Source organism: Phlebotomus argentipes, unplaced genomic scaffold (assembly GCF_947086385.1).
Source record: "Phlebotomus argentipes unplaced genomic scaffold, Phlebotomus argentipes genome assembly contig_17, whole genome shotgun sequence".
NCBI lineage: Eukaryota > Metazoa > Arthropoda > Insecta > Diptera > Psychodidae > Phlebotomus > Phlebotomus argentipes.
The window spans coordinates 336,154-352,578 of NW_026776166.1; the positions used below are offsets into that span (position 1 = coordinate 336,154).

General features: G+C 48.5%; 1 protein-coding gene across 1 annotated transcript; it reads right to left on the reverse strand.

The window, feature by feature from the left end:
• Positions 1-2,559: 2,559 nt before the first annotated feature.
• LOC132256770 (laminin subunit alpha) lies at positions 2,560-16,425 on the reverse strand. Its single transcript, XM_059753316.1, has 13 exons — positions 16,204-16,425; positions 16,061-16,136; positions 15,765-15,994; positions 14,935-15,081; positions 13,853-14,089; positions 13,409-13,796; positions 12,861-13,343; positions 12,661-12,795; positions 11,468-12,593; positions 9,022-11,403; positions 7,904-8,952; positions 3,114-7,843; positions 2,560-3,052 (listed from the first exon to the last, which is right to left on the reverse strand). The coding sequence occupies exons 1-13, from the start codon at positions 16,423-16,425 to the stop codon at positions 2,921-2,923; spliced, it is 11,337 nt and encodes a 3,778-aa protein (XP_059609299.1). The 3' UTR covers positions 2,560-2,920.

Below are 16,425 nucleotides of genomic sequence, written 5' to 3' on the forward strand. Positions count from 1 at the left end.
AAAGCTCAATTTATGCATTATAAAGCAATTGTTGAAAGTGTGTTTGAACGAAAAACGCCCCTTCAGACCATCTTTCTTCATTTTCCCTCTGTTTTCTTTTGCAAATCTGAGTCAAATGTGTTGCAACAACAATTGAATTGATCGAATCTCCTCATCCACAATAATATTGTTTATCATTTTGACGAAGGGGGGGCAAAATTACACGTCAGACATTTCTTTCTGCTCTGCCTATTTTGCATAAACTATTATTAACATTAAATTGTTGTCAGAATATAAAAGTCATGGTACTTGTATAGGAAAAGAAAATAAATCAATTTTAACAGATTTCGTCTTGTTCAGCATTAAATTGACTGTTGTGTTTTGTATTTCAATTTCTTTTCACGTCGAGTGTGTTTTTTTGCCCTTGAACACCATGTTACGGTTTTGTAACAGAAATAATTTACTTTGGGATACTGAAATTGAGTGGAAATTCAGAGATGGATCTCCAGGATGCAAAATCAAAACTTATAGAATTTCTAGAAGAGTTCGCTGACAGTTTCATCACACCATGATTTCCGTTTCTTGCGGAATATAATCCCTTATTTACTGTCATCATCGGCCAGATGGGGAAATATTCAGTTAATGGCCATCGGGAGGCGCATAGAGAATTTCTAGATATCGAGAATTCCTAATAATATGTATTACTGCTGACTGCCATCGAAAAGATTTCAAATAAACATTCCACCAGAGGTGCAATTTAGACTCTCTCTTTCTCTCTCTCGCGCTCTCTGAATTCATCGCGGTGGAGACAAAAAAAAGGAGTGAAATAATGATGACACGATTGAAGACTTGCCGCATCCAAAGTCAATTTTTCGAAAGCAAAACCAATAATCATGAAGATAAGTGTAAAAAATATGGCACGTTAGAATAATGATGATATAGTGTTCAGTGAGTTCTAGGCGCTCATCCTCCTCCTCTGCATCGATGTGTAATAAATAAATTCACACTTTATCTTTCACCGGATGGAAATTCCACAGACTCGAGCGCGCGTCAAAACCGTTTATAGCTGCCATCAATTTGGCAGATTTTTTATCCGTTCACTCACGCGCAAGGAGGAGATATTGTGGTTCGGAAACAGCACAGCGGACGTCCGAGGAAGTGTGAAAACACTCCATCTGAACAAAATTCAGTGACTAAACAGCATCTCATTGCAAATTGTAGAATATTAGTAGTGAAAACTGTTATAAAAGCGAACAGAATTCAAAGAAAATATCATTTCGAATTCAAGAACGTCATTGAAAAGCATTTTTTTCCATTTTATGACAAAGTGACTTCATTACAAAGCAATGCAAGCAGTGACAAATTGATATTGGATTGTGATCAGACGGGAATGAATGCATGAACAGCTCAAATCTAGGAAATGCTTGAGTGGGAAAAATACGCATTTTGACTAATTTGGCGGAAAGTGCGTGCGTTGCGTGCGATCTCAGGCGCGCATCTCCCCCTTGGTCACGCGTCATCTCGCTGTTGATTGAGGAGGACATCGAATGAGAAAGCAGAATAAATCTCCGGGCGCCTCCACTGATCCTCGACTTGCTCCGGATGGCATCTTCTTAATAGAGACATTGGACGATTAGAAATTCAAATTCTCACACACTCTTCAATTACTGTCATCGTCGCCGCGATAAGGCATGAAACATTGGGCAGAATATCTTGCAAGCAGAAATCCACATCGCGCCGATAAAAGTGTTAATGTTCAGAGCCCAAACTACATTTAAACGTTGCGGGCGTTCTCTATCATCAGCCAATTTACCTCAATTCCGCGCCACAACTATGGAGAAATTGTTGAATAATTAATTCGTGCGAGCTCGCCATGTTATTCACCTTCCCCCGCCCTCAACTACCGTTCTTGGCATCTCGTAAAAAAGAAGCTGAGCGAGAGAGAGAGGGAAAAATTCTTCAGCTAAAATACTCTGAAATATCGTCTATTTTATAATATAATTAACAACTAATGACAATCGGATTCTTTCTGCTCGAGCACCCAAAGATTCCTGCTGCTTCTGTTAATTTCATTTATGCTTTATTGAATAGCCGCCACGAGATGAAAATCTCCAATTTGGAATAGATTGTAAAGTCTCAATTCAGCGACTGATTTTATGAGATTGAATTAATCAGACGACGCTCTGCGCGATGATTCAGACATTCATTTTCCCCCCCCATCCCAGCGCGCAGCATATTTACACTGCTTTTCCAACACTCGCGGCACAATATTGTGGGGCCGCGTGATCAATGATCACCACCCCAAAAACCCACATAAAGGCGAACGCTAACGTGCATCACTGTGCGCGGTGTCATATTTCTGATTAATACAAATTTATTAAATTGGAAAGGTGAATAATTAATGCGGCAATTCACTGAATCACCCATAAAGATCACGCTAATCTTGTCATCGAGGCGTCGATCTCATGTTGTGAGGAAAATCTCGAACACGGCGGGTGGAATCGCACAAGAACGGTTCTTCCAGCTTGGCTCCAATCTCAAATAAAGGCACCTCCTTCTGCTCCATCAGAGACAAATGACATGCTGGTCATTTTTATTTAGAAGAGACACTCAATATGGAAGCATAAAAGCGCTAATATATGGATAATATATGCGAATTAATTAATAAATCAAGCCGATCAATAGACAAAAGAGAGAATAATATAAGATTTGATATGATTTTACATAGAGGAGAAAAAAAAGCACTTCTTTTTGTCTAAATTTGCAACCTCGTTGTCACAAATCTATGCCGAAGTCGTCAATAGTGAAATAAGACCAAAAATATTTTATGCAAATATCTCTTAAATTCCAATCATCGTTTCGTTTTACCATGAAGAAAATGCCAAAAACGTCGTCACCTTCGCGAGCTTCTTCTCGAGACTGTGCGGAAACTCAAACTTCCTCAAATTGTCGAGCAGACGCCAGTCTGAACATTTCCCACCGCCATTCCTGGTGAAATATCCTGCGGACTGTCCTGGATGCGGACGTTTCGGATGCATCCCAAGTACGATTGTCTCGATGTCAGGCCTCGAATCTGCAGAGAAGAACAATAATCACACAATAATCATTGCATTTAATAACTCTAGAGCGCTTACCTTGTGGAGATACGGATGTCCTCCGAGGAACAAGGGACGCGTTGTGTCTGCCGAAGGTGTCTTAGTGGGTCCGATTTTCGGTTGTGAGTTGATCTTGTTCACCTTAATCGTGATGACGAACTTCGACTTCACTACAGTCACAGTGCGCCACTCACCGTCACAGAAGTTCTCATTCGGTTCAGGATTGAACGTCGCCTCGAAAGCTCCGTCTCCGTTGTCCACCACAAAGCTTATGTTGCCCTTCACCAGCTGCACAATCATGAAAGCCTTGCGCCCGTGAACCGACAACAGCAGGCCATCCTGCGTGCGTGGCTTGATGTCCAGGGAGATTGTCATGTCCGTGCCAACGCGGAAGCGCTCGCGCAGCTTCACGAAGCCACCGCCAAAGTAGTGTCCCTGCTCAACTTGCTCTGAGCACGGAATGACGCCCTCGAGCTTGGCAGCGTCGCCAACGGGACGTCCGCCAGCTTGGAAGTTGCGCACGCATCCCGTGAAGTACTTGCCCTTCTCCAGCTTCAAGTTAATGTAGGAATCCTCCACAACTTGCGGCGAAAGCCCGCCCAGATAGTAAGGCGGATGCACTGACATGGCTCTCAGAGTTTCCGAAGCCTCGCCATTGGCAATATCGTCGTCATCGACAATCAACTTGCCCTTGCTGTGCGACCGCGTGAACACCACTGTGTGCCACTCGTTGTTGTGGTATTCGTACTGTGACGACATGTTGACCGTCGTTGAGCCTCCCTTGAACACGTGATGGAGTCTGCCCTTCTGCAGGTACAGCGCGATGAAGTCCGTGTGCCGTGTGTCGGCGGCATAGAAAAGAACACCATCGGGATCGGCAGTCTTGAACTGCAGCGAGAAGTCGTACGCTCGCTTCGGCTTGGTGGGCATCTGCAGGAACTCAACCCTTGTGTTGAGACCCGTTCCGAATCTGTAACCAGCCTCGAAGTCCACGTCCCACACAGGCTCGGCCGGAAGCCTGCATTCCGTCGGCGCTGGAGGCTTCAGTGTCACGGGTCGGCGAGTTGGACGCGGAGTTGTGGTGGTTGTTGTGGTGGGCTTTGGCTTAGGCGAAGGACTAGGAACATACACAGGTGCACTAGGCTCTGTCACGAACTCCTTCTCCGTCTCATCCTCGTCAATTTCATTTATGGTGTCATCGAATCTGGTTGGCAAATCCGGAGCGCCTTCCTCCGGATAGTAATGCTTCACCTTCCACAGTTCGTAGTCCAGGAAGTCTGACTGGCATTCGGCCAAGACTGCATTGGTCTTGTCTGTGGACTCTGCGAAGTTCACAACATCTCCGTTCACCGTCACATCGGTTATGCAACCCACAAAGTACGCAGTGGTCTTCAGTGCGTTCTTCGGCACGCGGAAGTTCCTCGGCAGGCCACCGAAGAAGATATCACCGAAGCTGATCTGAAGACGCGGAGCCGGAGCATCAGATCCATAGTGACTTTCATCGTCAATATCAAGTCTCAGACTCTGGCTGTCGTGCGTTGCCGTCACAATGTGCCACTCTCCGTCGTTGAGAGCCTTCCCAACAACAGCTTCCCTGTTGCTAGACAGAATGAGATGTCCATCGTGAAGGACAAGTCCAATGTTCGAGCTCTGGTCGTGATTGGCAGCATAGAAGACGACGCCTTCAGCCTGTTTGGTCCTGAACTTCAAATTCACTTGGAAGAAGTTGTCCGAGCTCACATTTCCTCGTCGCAGATAACCAGGTTCATTTGGCCTGAAGGTGAGCGATGTGGAGAATTTATCCGGACATCCCGGACGAACTCCGTAAGCCTTGAGATTTCTGCTGAGATCCACAGGCGATGTGGCAATATGGACACCATCAATGCAACCATCGAATCCTTGATTCGTCACTTCGCTGTGATTCAGTTTGCCTGGGAAGCCTCCGAAGTACATGGAATCGGAAATCCTGAGATTTTCATCGGTTCCCTCGAAGGTCTCCTCTTCGTACATCGGTTTGTGGTCCACAATCAGAACGCCCTTCCTTCCATCTCTCACCGCCTGAACGTCGTGCCATCCGTTGTCATTGAACTTGTCCGTTGTGTGCATGCTGACAGTGTGTTGTCCCAGCTTGAACTGGAAGTGAACTTCGCCATTCTTCAGCTCCACAGCGATGAAGTGTCGATTCTTGCCCGCATAGAACATCAGTCCGTCCTTTGAATCCCTGCTCGCCTTGAACTTGAACTGAATAGTTGATCGTGTCTTCATGAAGTACGGTCTCGCGTCCAGGATAACATATCCGTTGCCATTGAAGCGGAATCCAGTTGTTGGCGCTTCATGTGAGATCAATTTGTTCCTCTCCTTCGCGCCATCAGTGTTATCCTGTCCGTCCACGAAGTTCCACAATCCCACATTCTGATCCCCAATCTTCAGGTCCTCAATCTGCCCATCAAAGGAGTTGTACACAAGTCCTGGCTGTGGCACGAAATCCGGCGGATAGCCGCCAACAAACAGACGACTGTCCTTGTCAACGTCGAACACAGAATACGGTCCAGGCAGCGTCTCATTGACCACATGAAGCTTCTCCGTGCCGTCGTCCAGCTCCTCTCTGATGGTCAACTGCACATTGTTCCCCTGCCGATCGATTATGGCCTCGTGCCACTTCCCATCGGCCACGAACTTCCTGTTTATGATCTTCTCGGGACCATAGCCAAGATCCATCGTCAACGCCGGATAGCCATTCTCAATCTCCAGCGCCATGAAGTCATTGTGCTTGGGTCTGTTCTCTCCAGTGCCCTGCTCGTTGCCCAAGTACACGAGGAAGCCATTGGGCTTCTCAGTGTTGAAGAACAGCGACATTTTCGTATTTGACGCCAGAAGAGGAAGATTCGGCGGTGTCTTGAGCTCCAGAGTCGTGTTCGGATGGAAATTCACACCCACTTTCACGCTATTCGCCAAGTCTCTGGCCATTTCAACCTGCTTTCGCAGCTTTCCAATCCTATCCCCGAGATCACTCGAGATAAGATTCGTTGCGTTCTGCCGCTGCTCCAGTTCATCAACGAGATTCTCTAAGTTCGGCACGATCACCTTCACCTGATCCACTTGATTGGAGATCTGCGTAATGTCCTTCTGGGTCTTGTCGACCTCCTTTGGCAGTTCCTGTGCACGCGCCAAATCGTCAGGCAGTGACTTCACGATGGGCTTGAGAACTTTCAGAGAATCCCGAGCTTTTGTGTTAGCAGTATCTGAGGTGTCCTTCGCCCTCTCTAATCCTTTGGTCTTCGGGGTGGAAATTATGGAATCCAAGGTGGCTTTGATGGCGGCATTTTGATCCTCGCTGTTCTGATTGAGATCCTGAATTCTCTTCACGTCATTCATCGATTTATCCAGACGAGGCTTCAAATCAACCGACACCGCATTGAGCGCTTTCTGCGCATTTATCAGCAGATCACTCGCCACTTGATCCGAATGTCCTGCGCGATCTTCAATGCCCGTCGTGAGATCCGTGGCATTTCCAGCTGACTCAATTGCCTCTCGCACAGCTTTTCGGGCGTCATTTGTGGTGTTCACAATGTCAGAATATGCAGTTGCAGCTCGAATTGCTGGTCCAGAATTCGCCTCGATGTTCGACATTTGATCCTGAAGATCCTGCGATGTTAGCTTCAGATTCTGCGCATGAATGGCGGCATCTCGCAATTTCCCTGTCTTATTCCTGTAACTCTGCTCCTTGGTGGGAAGGACATTTCCCATAACCAGATTGATTTCCTTCAGATCATAATTCGCCCTGTCGATTTCCTTCGTGTTCTCTGCAATTTGTTGCATCGTTTTCGTCGCATTCTGAAGACGATGTCGTCCTTCTTGCAAATGACGACGAGCTTCCTTCGCTTGCTCGGCCAAAGTATCGAATTTCGAATTGATCTTCGCCTGTTTATTCTTCTCATTTAAGTATCTGGCACTCAGAGCCTTGTCCTTTGCACCTGTGCCCAATTTGAACACATCCGTGAGTCTGTCCTGGAACTCCATCGTGGCATTCTGCAAGTTCTGCATCTGCAAGTGCTGCAGAGTCGCTGGCAACTTTGTCACGTCAATGTGCATTAGCTGCTTGCGCGACTGCTCGAGTTGTTCATTCGCTGGCTCTAAGTCTATATTGTACGCTATGATGCTCTTGAGAAGTTCTTCAGCCTCTTCTATGGCCTTGTCGATGTGAGTCTCCTCCTCGGCATCATCCAGACTGTTTGCCAGCTTCTGAACCTCCGCCACAGTCATTTTGACCGCTCTATCTGTGTCGAAACTGCCTTTGAGCACTTCATTGGCTTTCTTCTTCAACTCGGACTCTTTCGTCTTGAGATCATTGGCATTCTGATCGGCATACGATATTCTTCGCTCGGCATTCTTCAACTCTTGCTCCAGCCCTTCGATGTCGTTGACCAAAGGATTCAGATTGACTCCTTTGGGATCGAGTGCAAGAACATCTGGTTGGATTTTATTCGCTTGTTCGTCAAAGTAATTCAATTTCTGCGCTGTAAAGTATCCGCCAGCGATTGTCTCAAAGTCCTCCACAACAGGACTTAATTCGGCTCTCAGCGAATCCGTGACATCGAGCAATGCGTGATGGCAGTGATCGCACTCACGACAGCCAGAATTGGGAATAAGAACCCATCGATATGGGCAAGAGTCGCATTTCTCCCCAATGACGCCAGGCAGACACTCGCACTGTCCGGTCTTCGCGTTGCAGCCCAATCCGCGAGAGTAGTCCGTGTTGCAAGAGCACGCTGAAAGCGAGAAATCACTCATTCAGTCAAAGATATTCAGTGAAATATATGGCTACTCACGCAAGCATCCTTCCGACGTGTAGTTCCAGAATCCTGGATGGCAGCGATCGCATTGACGACCCACAACGCCCGGCTTGCATCTGCATCCGCCTGTGTGATCATCGCACTGCGTGCTCTCCGAAGCCACGCCGCAGTCGCACGGTTTGCATCCCAGCCCAGAATCGAATCCATAGTGATCGTCGTCGCATCGATCACACTTGTCGCCTACGACATTTCGCATGCAGTGGCAAGTGCCGATGTGCGAATCGCAATACTCCGTTCCCAGTTGGTCGCACACGCAGCTTTGGCAGTCCTTGAGATCGATGGCGTCGCCGTAGAATCCGGGCGCGCACAGATTGCAGGCCGATCCGAAGGTGTTGTTGAGACACAGAAGACACTCTCCGCTCACAGAGTCGCACGATCCGGGCATTGTGGTGTCGATGTTGCCAGAGCAGTCACAAGGTCTGCAAGTGTGTCCCTCCTTCTCGGGCTCGCCGAAGAATCCGGCGGCGCAGCTCTCACATCGGGCGCCAGCGTATCCTGGCTTGCACTCGCAGTGAATCTGGTAGCCGTCCTCGGACACTTCGCAGCTGGTGGCGAAGTTGTTGCCCTCAATGGGCATGGGACAGGCGCAGATCATGCAATCGTACGGTGTGCCGTACGTCGCATTGCCGTAGTATCCTTCAATGCACGTCTCGCAGTGATCGCCCGTCGTGGAGTGCAGACACTCGTGGCAGATTCCCGTGTTGTAATCGCACGTCTTCGCGTGTCCGTTGCAGTGGCATGGGATGCAGTAGCCACCATGAGGACCGTTGGGATCGCGATAGTAGCCAGGAGCACAGTCCTCGCACGACAAGCCCTGATATCCAGCAGGACAGTAGCACTTCTCCACAGCCAGATCCTCGTACAGTCCGTAGTGCTCGAGATCAGCATCTGCCATGGTCAAGGCAACTTCGGACAATCGCGAGACTTTTGTGCCATCCCAGTAAGTTCCTCTGATGTAAATCTTCTCCAGGCACTTCAGCAGAGTCATGAACTGCTCACGTGTCACAGCAGCTCCGCTCACAGTTCTGCAAAAGACAATCATAAATCAATTAAATGCAAAGTTAGTAATGAATCAGCGAAAGTTGGCAGTTTACCTGAAATTCGATTCCACCATTTTCACCACGCCGCGGAACACGTGAGCATTGGCAGGCTGTTCATAGCTCTGGTGCACGAGAGTCTGATCCTTTCCCTTGAGAATGACATCGGGTGCAATGATGGCACTGCCGTAGAGTCCAGTTGTGTAGAGAATGGTGTACGTGAGATGTCCTCCGTAGGCTGTGAGATGATTATCCTGTCCCACGAGTCGATCAATCATGCCGAAATACACAACGCCGAGCTCTTCAGTGTTCAGCCCATTGAAATCCACTTGGATCTCAAGTCGCTGATCATCCACAAGGATGTGTTCCTTGTTGGGCTGCCACTCCTCGATGAGAACGTCCTCGGGCAAGGCAGCAATCGAAGCCACAGTCACATCTTTGAACATGCTGATGTTCAGTGGTCGCAAGAAGGCACTTTCACAGCGCGTTGTCTTGCCGAAGCAGAAGCACTTAGTGCATCCTTCGGGATTCGACGCCTGGAGATTGTAAGTGCCTTCAGCACAGTCTCGACAATTCGGTCCAACAACGTTCTTCTTGCAGTAGCACGACTCGTCAGCCTGATCGCAGATTTCGAAGGTCGTGCCGCGAACATCGCAATTGCAAGGATCGCAGTAAGGGAAGTTGAAGTAGCCGTTCTCGCACCTGTCGCAGGCTCTGTTCACCACATGAGGCTTGCACGAGCAGCTTCCGTTGTTGATGTCGCACTGAATATTGCCATAGACCACGCCGAGTGGATCACAGTGACACTCTCGACAGCCACTGACTGTGTCAAAGCCATACGCGTAAGGAGCGCAGCGATCACACTTCTCGCCAACGACATTCTCCGGACAAACGCATTCGCCGGTCTGCGGATGACACTGCGCCGTTGGTGGACAGTTGCAGGCTCTGCAGTAGGGGAAGCCGTAGTAGCCGATGCGACACGTGTCGCACTGCCTGCCCGTGATATGAGGTCCGCACTGACACTGGCCGCCGAAAGGATCGCACTCGAGACTCGTGGAGCCGTCAATGTCGCACGCGCACGGCAAAGCGCCGTGATTGTAGTCAGCCGTGAGCGAGAAGACGGCCTTCTTGCAGAAGTCAGACGCATTGAGCTGCACGTAGAAGTGATCTTGGCCGCAGTACTGGATGAATTCTTTAGTCTGATCGAAGGTTTCCTGGTTCAGAAGATACTCTTTGAATTGCTCCGCCGGCACGAGCAGCACGAAGTCCAGCCACACATCCTTGTGCGGATCAGAATTGGTCAGAGTGAGTGCGAAATCATTCTCAATGTCGAACCAAATGTACTCTCCTTCGCCCTTGATCAACTCTCGGCATCCCACATTGGATGGACAGTGACGCACCGGGAATTTGCCATCGTGTGATTGCTGATCCACTTGAATGCGATAGTCAATGTTGAATGTTGGATGATGAGGCTGATAGTACTTCACCAGCACCACATATCGTCCGGGATTTGGCACCTTTGATTGCACTTCCACAGTTCTTTGATCCTTCGCGAGATAGACAAGATTCGCATTGAGATCGAAAATGTTCACTGGATGGAACTTCGCCACCAGATCTTCGTGATCGGTCTCGAATTCTATCTTCTTGGAGTCCGGAGCTGTGCGGAAGGATCCCTGAACGCAGAGTCCATCGCGCATGACACACACAGGACTCGGCGTGACATAATCCAGTGACCATTCTTCCAGCGGAATCGCCGTGACGGACACAATGCCGACCTCATTCTGGCCAGCATTGAGAATGACTGTGTTGCTCACCTCTCGATCGTCCTTCCTGAGGAACACAATCTTCTCGCGAGACTCTGCATCGATTACCGGCTGGCGACAAGCCGTGGTGTACGGACAGGAATAGTACGTGATGATGCCATCCTCGTCGTTGTTGAACTTTACATTGCTGAGCACAGCTTCTGTGTTGTTGCGTCCAGTGATGTAATCCACAACGATTATGTATCGTCCAGTTTCCTCCACTTTCAAATCATAGTGAAGCGCCGGTTGATAGCCAGAGAGAATCGCGATCTTGTTGTTGTCCAGTATCTTCATGTCCGCAGTGTCCATGTAGTTCACATCGAGTATGATTATGTTGAAGTCCTTCTTATATGGATAGTATTTGGGCTCGTACATGTCCACAGATGGATATCTGTAGTGGCTGCAGAGGCTGAGATCCGAGATTTCGCAGGGATTCTCAATTTTCCTGGTCAACAGTGAGGCTTCGTAGTAAGCAGCTGGCAAAAGCACGAAGTAATCCAGAAAGATGACCTTGTCAATGCTGGTCTTCAAGATGTAATGGCCAGGATCAAGAACAACTGGTGAGGGAATTTCGCCTCTAGATCCGGAAACAGTCACGAAAGTGGGTTTATCTGTCGGCTTGAAGAGTACTTTCGCCCTGAAATGCACCAAAAAGAGGAATTATAACTCAAACTCTGAAGCTCAATTCGATTCACACTTACGTCTGATCAGCTTCACTGGGATTGTCCGATTGGATTGTAATCTGTCCAATGATGTTCTTATCCGATGGATTCACATAGCGAATTACCACACGATAGACCGACGACTTGAAGATGTGCACCTCATTGAGCACCTCAGTTTGCAGATTGGAGAACACCGCGTAAGCCTTCTTGCTGAAGTCCGGGAAGATCGTCTCGTCGTGATTGTTGCGCACAAATTCTCCGTGTGGTCCTCTGCCGTCCTCATATTCGTACTGATACTGATAGAGCGTCGGGAAGTAGTGAGTCGTGAGCGGCTGATTACACGTTCGTCCGGTGATCCTGGGATGACATTTGCACTGTCCGGTGTGTTTCTCGCACACGCCATTGATCGATCCTCCAATGTCACACCCACAATCCTGGCACCCGAAGAGACTGCCCGCGTGAAGATCGAATGTGCCATCCTTGCACATGTTGCACGTCCTTCCGCGCACTGTTGGCTTGCATGGACACTGTCCAGTCTTGATGTCGCAAGTGTCCAGAGCTCCAATTGTGCCATCCACAAAGCAGTTGCACTCCTCGCAGCCTTCAGGATTCGACACGTTCAAATTCCAGTACAGCGGTTTGCACATATCGCAAATACGTCCCGTGACGCGCTTCTTGCACTGGCACAACTCGCCGGCAGGCACTGAACCGCATCCAGCGAATTGCGATATCACACCAGCGGGATCACAGTTGCACTCCTCGCAAGCTGGGAAGTTGTAGTATCCCTCCTTGCACTGGCTGCACGTTTTGCCATCGAAGTTATTGAGGCACAGACACTGACCCTCAGCATTGCACGATATTCCGTCCGATCCGTGGATGTCGCAGTTGCATCGCAGGCACTCTGGGTATTTGTAGTATCCGGCGGCACACGATGAGCACGTCCTTCCGGCGAAGTTCGTGATGCAATTGCACTTGCCTGTCGCGTCGCAGGACATGGACACACTGCCGTCTGTCGAGCAGTTGCATGGCACGCAATCAGGATAGTTGTAGTAGCCGTTAATGCATCTATCACATCGCTGACCACCGTAGCCTTCGCGACAGATGCACTCGCTGGTGTCCTTGTTGCACACCTCATCAACAGTGCCGCGAATGTCGCAATCGCAGTCTGAAGGGGAAAGACAGTGGGAAATAAGCAGCCTGAATTAGAGAGTAAAAACATGTCCGACACTCACAAGCACAGCCAGGGAAGCCAAAGTATCCGTTCTTGCAGGTGTCGCAATGCTTTCCGGCATAGTTCCTCAGACACGGACACTGTCCGTCCTCCTTGCACACCAGGCTCACCGATCCCAGAGGGAAGCATTCGCAAGCTGTAAATAATTTAATTATCGATTGCCACAATATTGCCCTCCACACAAGATGGTTTTCTACTCACGCGTGCATTCCGGGAAATTGAAGTATCCTTCAGCGCACTTCTCGCAAAACTGGCCAGCGAAATTTGGCTTGCAAGGACAGCTACCGTCGTGTGGCTCGCAATAATATCCCTCGGTTCCGTTGAGATTGCACGTGCAAGGCCGACAATCGGGATATCCAAAGTGTCCGTAAGAACAGGCATCACAGAATGGCGGCTGGAACTCCTTGCGGCACTCGCAGCGTCCAGTCTCCTCCTCGCAATTCCCAGTGGAGTAGTGCTGATTGCAATTGCACGGATGGCAGACGTCGGTCTCGTTCCAGTGACGCCCGCGCGGGCGGTAGAAAGTGGGCTTGCATTTGTTGCAGTTGATGCCCTCGGTGTTGTGCTGGCAGTGCTGACAAACGCCTCCGCCTTCGTAGTGGCCGTGAATGTCCAGCGACAGACCCTTCTCGTCTATCTCCTCATCGTAGACGCACGATCCGGAGTGGCCGAAGCAGTTGCAAGCTGAGAACGAGAGAGAGAAAGAGAAGTGCTGTGAAAAAAGAAGGTTTGCTCGTTAATCTACTCACGTTCGCAGTGGAAAGGACGAGCGTTGGTGTTTTGGCGCCACTTCTTCTGCTCAAAGCCCGGACAGCACTCGTTGCAGTGAATTCCGCAGGTGTTGTGGCGACACTGACAAGCCAACACGCGGTTGGGACTCGAGGGATCGAGGATGTGGCACGTGTCGGCGTGTCCGTTGCACATGCAACGACCTCCGATGGAGATATCCTTGATGGAGTAGAAGTAGCGACGAGTGACAGTCGGATCCTGTCGCGCGACAGACATCAAGTGTCCCAGAAGATTCTTCGTCCTCAGCAGCCGAATCCTCACATTCGTGGCTCTCGTCCACTCCTGCAGAATCGTGGAGTTGAAGTAGTTGTTCGCCGAAGGACGATTGTTCAGCAGAGTCACTGGAATCTGCAAGAATATCGAGATGAGAAACAGTCCCAATTCCATCATCTCGCGACAATTACTTCTCCACTCTCCAGAGGAACAATCTTGGAGTATTCAGTCGTGCAAATCACGTCATCGTCCTTCGTGATGGGCTTGAGACTGTCTCTGCCGAAGTACGTTTCACAGTCAGCCGGAGTGTCGGAAAAGTGCTGCCAAGGCTTCCACGTCTTCCCATAATCCGTGGACTTCTCGAGAGTCCACAAACCTGGACGAGGTGAATTTCCCATGCGAATGAACAAATATGCCACATGGAATTCCTGCAAAAACATCAAAGCATTGAATGGACCGCAAAAACCCACGATAAGATGCTTCCGTTGCTGACTTTTATCTCTCTCTTGCCTTGCACTGGTAGAAAATCTCAAAACGAGTGAATTGTAAGCGCGTTTCACTGGCGGCCACAGAATAATTATATCAAAAAGGAAGTGAAGAAGATTAAAATTGCTGAATAAAATCGTCTGTGAGCAGAGATGAAATTGGAGACTTCTCGTGCTCGCGCTTCTTGGGCGAGAAGAAAATGTGATTATTTAACAATTTCAGTGAAAATAAATCCGATGGAGTCATCGATGAGCAGCACATGTTCATCGCCACGAAATTACTCTGGCAAATATTTATTTGACTTCAAGTTGATGGTGTTCAATGTAAACTGATTTTCTCATACTAAGCTTAAAACTCCTCTTCACACTCAATTCTTACATTCTCTCACAGAGATTATCACTGTTTCCGACTAAATAAGCGACACTTTGAGAGGAAAAGTGCGCCTCCAAAGTGGCGATGGAATTAAATTTCATGCTACATTTGTGCGCTTGAGAAGATTCAACTTATCGCAGCACTTTTTCTGCTCTTCTTGCGAGGGTTTTTCAAATTCTCTCAAATTCCCTCTCTTTCGTGCGGCTCACGCATAAACAGTGCGCTTGTTCAACATGTGTCCCTCTTGCCATGGCACAATGAGCCAGAAAAATTGACGAGGAAGCGCTGCTGGGCTTAAAATAGCTCCAAGAAATCCATAAACACAGACTTCATCCAGTGGCGTGTGTTTGCTTTGGCGTGAGATCATCCGCTGGTATGATCTCTTATGCAATCGCACATACTCTTGTTGACTTACTTGGCCGAAATCGATGGTCAGATTCACTTCGTTGTACTTCATCCCTCGCGACAGCGGCGGACTCTGCCACCAGTTCTCCGTGCCGTCGATGGCGTACGTCGGCGGGTGCGATTTCTCCGGGTTGGTCGGGTCGCAATAGTCGCAAACCTATGCAAGAGATCAAGAGCGTGAACCAGAAATTCGGGACACAACGCCAGAGTTCATCCTAGGTCAACAACTCAGAGATTTGCGCTTATCTCTTTGGCCGACTATCAAAGACTCAGCATCCGGCAAAGCTCTCAGTTCTGCTCTTTAACGTTTCCTCAATGAAATATGATCAAATGATTCTTTAACTCGGATTTCTTCGTAACATGATTGAAAAATTATAAAATACTGCAACAAAGCTACAAAAAATCAGTTTTTGGTTCAAATTTCTACTATTATTACGCATTTTCTAACTAATTCTTAATCTGCATTCGTCATACGTGATTTTTCTTTGCGTTTGGTATCTAAATCTTGCAGTGTTTGAAAAATTTAGACGCTTTCTTTCTAAGAACTTCAATTTATGACTATTTAAATTTGTCTAATATTGATTTTTATGTCAGTTTCACTGCATTTCTTGGCAAGAAATAAAAGATTGCCTTCATTTTCTTATCAAAAATTACCAAATTGATCTTGTAACTAAATATTGTGTCCATGAAGCATGTTTGATAGAGACAAAATAAAATATATACAATTACTTTAAAGAAATTAAGAAATAAGGGGCGGAAATAGAGTATTTCACGTAGTTTTCAATCGTACAAGATGCAGAACATCGTAAAGTTGAGGCTGAAATGATTTTCTCCACTCACTTGTCCCTGGATCAGTTCATAGTAGCTGTGGTCGTTCTCCGTGTTGGCGCCAACGAGCTTGCAGTACAGCTCAGGTCCGTCCGTGTCCACGCCGCACGTCGCCGTGGCGTAAATCTTGCGCCCCTCGGCCAGATTGAAGTACGGCGGCGTGAGTTCGGCCGCACTTGTGATCGCGGGCAAGAGAGCCGCGATCAGCAAGATCGCGCCTCCACTGGGCCCCATTCTGCGCCCTGCAAAGCAATTACACCACGCTTTTATCCTAATTTATGGCTCACGCTCGGCAGAGGTTCACCAACCGAAGCACCTCGAAGCCCTCGAACGGGTGAATGGAAGCGGAGACACTGAAATCACTGAGGGTCCGATTTCTGGGAACTGATCAGCACACAAAAAGATCACTGAGGGCGTTCCTGCCTTCTTTTTTTATTCTTTGTTACTTCACTGTGGGCAGAACACTTCTTGGCCATCCGCGCAGGATGGTCTTCGGCGCACGACTGAAGCGAGAATGGGAATTTTGGGCGCTCAGGCCGACCGTTTGGGCCGAAGGCACGAATTTTCCCACACGATCGCGCCAGAAATCTCTGCTCCTCCTCGAGATGCAGCCGCCGGAGAGCCACGAAGTGCGTTCATGTAATCTCGGATTGTACATATGTATGTTCTTCAT